At 55.2% G+C, this 2,676-nt stretch overlaps 1 protein-coding gene across 1 annotated transcript in view; it reads right to left on the reverse strand.

Moving 5' to 3' along the window:
- Positions 1-2,099, reverse strand: part of BEST1 (bestrophin 1) — a 17,198-nt gene extending 15,099 nt beyond the window's left edge. The window contains exons 1-2 of the mRNA XM_008066851.2: positions 2,030-2,099; positions 105-292 (exon numbers count right to left, since the gene is read on the reverse strand). Coding sequence (XP_008065042.1) covers positions 105-256 — 152 coding nt within the window. The 5' untranslated portion in view covers positions 257-292; positions 2,030-2,099. The remainder of the gene's footprint in view (positions 1-104; positions 293-2,029) is intronic.
- Positions 2,100-2,676: the final 577 nt, after the last annotated feature.

Raw genomic sequence — 2,676 nt, forward strand, 5'->3', positions numbered from 1 at the left:
GGCCTGGTCAGGAGCTCAGCACAGCCTCCTAGCTCCCTGGTGCGCTGGCCCCCTCGCTGGCCAAGAGCCTCCTGGGAGCTCCGAGCCCCAGCCCTGCCCCATACCTGTAAATGAAGCGGATGGCATAGTAGCAGAGCAGGAAGATGAAGAACTCGCCGTACAGCAGCTTGTAGATGCTGCCTCGCCAGCACAGCAGCAGGCGGGAGAAGGAGCCCAGGCGGGCGTTGGCCACTTGGCTGGTGTAGGTGATGGTCATGACCAGGTGCTGGCCCGTGGCAGGTGGGCTTGGGTCCTGGTGGGCAGACAGGGAGGGACATGGCTAGGGGGCTGGTTGGCGTCTGGGTCTCCTGTGTGATCTTAAACCAGGACCCTTCCCTGCCCTGGGCCTTTCCTCTCCCGACACTGGGAAGTGTCTCCAAGCCTCCAAGCCACCCCCCCACCCCGCCCAGCTCAGGCTGCTTGCGGGAGCTGGGAACCCAAGAAAGTGCATCCAGAAGTTGCCCACAGCCTTGGCAGGGGAGACGTAGACAGGCCCACGTATTGGCACGTGCCTTTCGCTTTGTGGGGTGACAGTGGTACTGACAACAGTGGTACTGACAACAGCAACATGCACACCCTGAGCTCGGGTCCTCTGAGCCAAGCTGTGTTCTGAGCCCATCTTGCTCACTAGCTGCCCCCGCCCCCAGCCCTCTCAACTGCCCTAGAGTGAGAAGCGGGTAAATGGCCTGGTCAGCCCCGCCTGTCGCCATAAGCCCATTCCCAGAACAAAGCCTCGCTGGTGTTCAAGTCATGTTTACTGGGTAGTGACCCCAGGCCTTTCCACCTGCCAATCCTCCTGCCTGGGGGATGCTTTTTTTATTTTTGAGTAGGAGTCTTATGCTGTCACCCAGGCTGGAGGGAGATCTCGCCAAGTTGCTCAGGCTGGTCTCAAACCCCTGGACTCAGACATTCCTCTCACCTCCACCTCCCAAAGTTCTGGGATTACAGGTGTAAATCACCACGCCCGGCAGGGATGCTCTGCTTGAGATGACTGCATGGTTCACTCCCACTCCAGGTCACCTCCTTGGGATGTTCCCAACCATCCTACCTGAAACTAGTACCTCACTGCCACCAGCAACCTCTGTCTCCCCTCCTTGCCCGATTTGTCTAGACAGCACTTATCACTCCTGGAAATTAGGCAGGACATCTGCTTGTTTACTGCCTGTTTCCTGCTAGAATGGAGGCTCCCATTGTGTTCTCATAGGAGACACTCAATATAAATCTATTAGAGGCCAGGCTCATGCCTGTGATCCCAGCACTGTGGGAGACCGAGGTGAGAGGATTGCTTGAGCCAAGTTCAAGATCAGTCTAAGCAACGCAGCATGACCTCGTCTCTACAAACAAACACACAAAAAAATCAAAGAATTAGCCAGGTGTGGTGGCACACGGCTTTAGTCTCAGCTACTCTGGAGGCTGAGGCAGGAGGATTGCTTGAGCCCAGGAGTTAGAGGCTGCAACAGAATGACACCCCAACTTAAAAAAAATCTGACTGAGCACAGTGGCTCACGCCTGTAATCGCAGCAATTTGGGAGGCAGAGATGAGAGGATTGCCTGAGTGCAGTGTTCGAGACCAGCCTGGGCAACCTGACAAGACCTCGAATCTACGATAAATCAAAAAACTAGCTGGCCATGGTGGCATGTGCCTATAGTTTCAGCTACTTGGAAGGCTGAGGCAGAAGGATTGCCTGAGCCCAGCAGGTGGAAGCTGCGGTGGCCGGGAGCGTGCCACTGCACTCTTCCTGCCTGGGTAAAAGTAAGACTCCGACTCAAAAAAACAAACAAACTATTGGAGCAGTGATGGATCCCCTCCCCGCAACTGCAACCAGCTTGTTATCGCTTCAGGGGCTTTGCCCAGACGTACAGGTGCCCACATACTTGCCCATGTACTGCCTGTGTGTGCACATCACACAAACATAGGCAAAGACGGTTGCCCACCCCCAAAGGCCCACAGAGCCCCAGCCCCGTCCGTCTGGGGCCCCGTCCTACTCACGGGTGGGGTTCCAGGCTGGTCCAGCAATCCCACAAAAGGCCTGGCCCCGAGCTGGTGGGACTCTCCAAGACCCTGTGGCCAGTGCCCCTGTCCACACTTAGAGGCTGGCACTGCCCATGCGTGTGCTGAGCCGTCACTTGACTCCCTAAGCCAGGACATCCACAATGGAGCCCTTGTCTCGGTCCTCCCTGGTAATCTGCTCGCAAGGAGCAGTCAACATAGCCTGGCCAGGGCCCCTCTAATTCCTTCCCGGGGGGGGCCCTGGGCTGAGACTGGGGCTGGAATTTAGGGCAACACCCACCCCACCATGGCCATAAAGTCCAGACACTGAGGGATCTGCCCTGCCAGTGTTTGGACCCCTGAGGTCTGAGGGTACAGCTGGGGGGGGGGGAGGAACTAATTTACACTCACCAACTGTGTAAAAGTGTTCCCTTTTTGCCACATCCTCTCCAGCAACTGTTATTTTTTGAGTTATTGATGATGGCCATTCTGACTGGAATTAGGTGGTAGGTGGTATCTCAGTGTAGCTTTAATTTGCATATCTTTGACGACTAGTGAGGGTGAACATTTTTTCATTTATCTCTTGGCTGCTCATACATCTTCTTTTGAAAGCTGTTGTCATAGACAAAAAATATTTAAAACCATTT

This window comes from Carlito syrichta, unplaced genomic scaffold (assembly GCF_000164805.1).
Source record: "Carlito syrichta isolate Samal-C Ts95f unplaced genomic scaffold, Tarsius_syrichta-2.0.1 Scaffold309147, whole genome shotgun sequence".
NCBI classification, from domain to species: domain Eukaryota; kingdom Metazoa; phylum Chordata; class Mammalia; order Primates; family Tarsiidae; genus Carlito; species Carlito syrichta.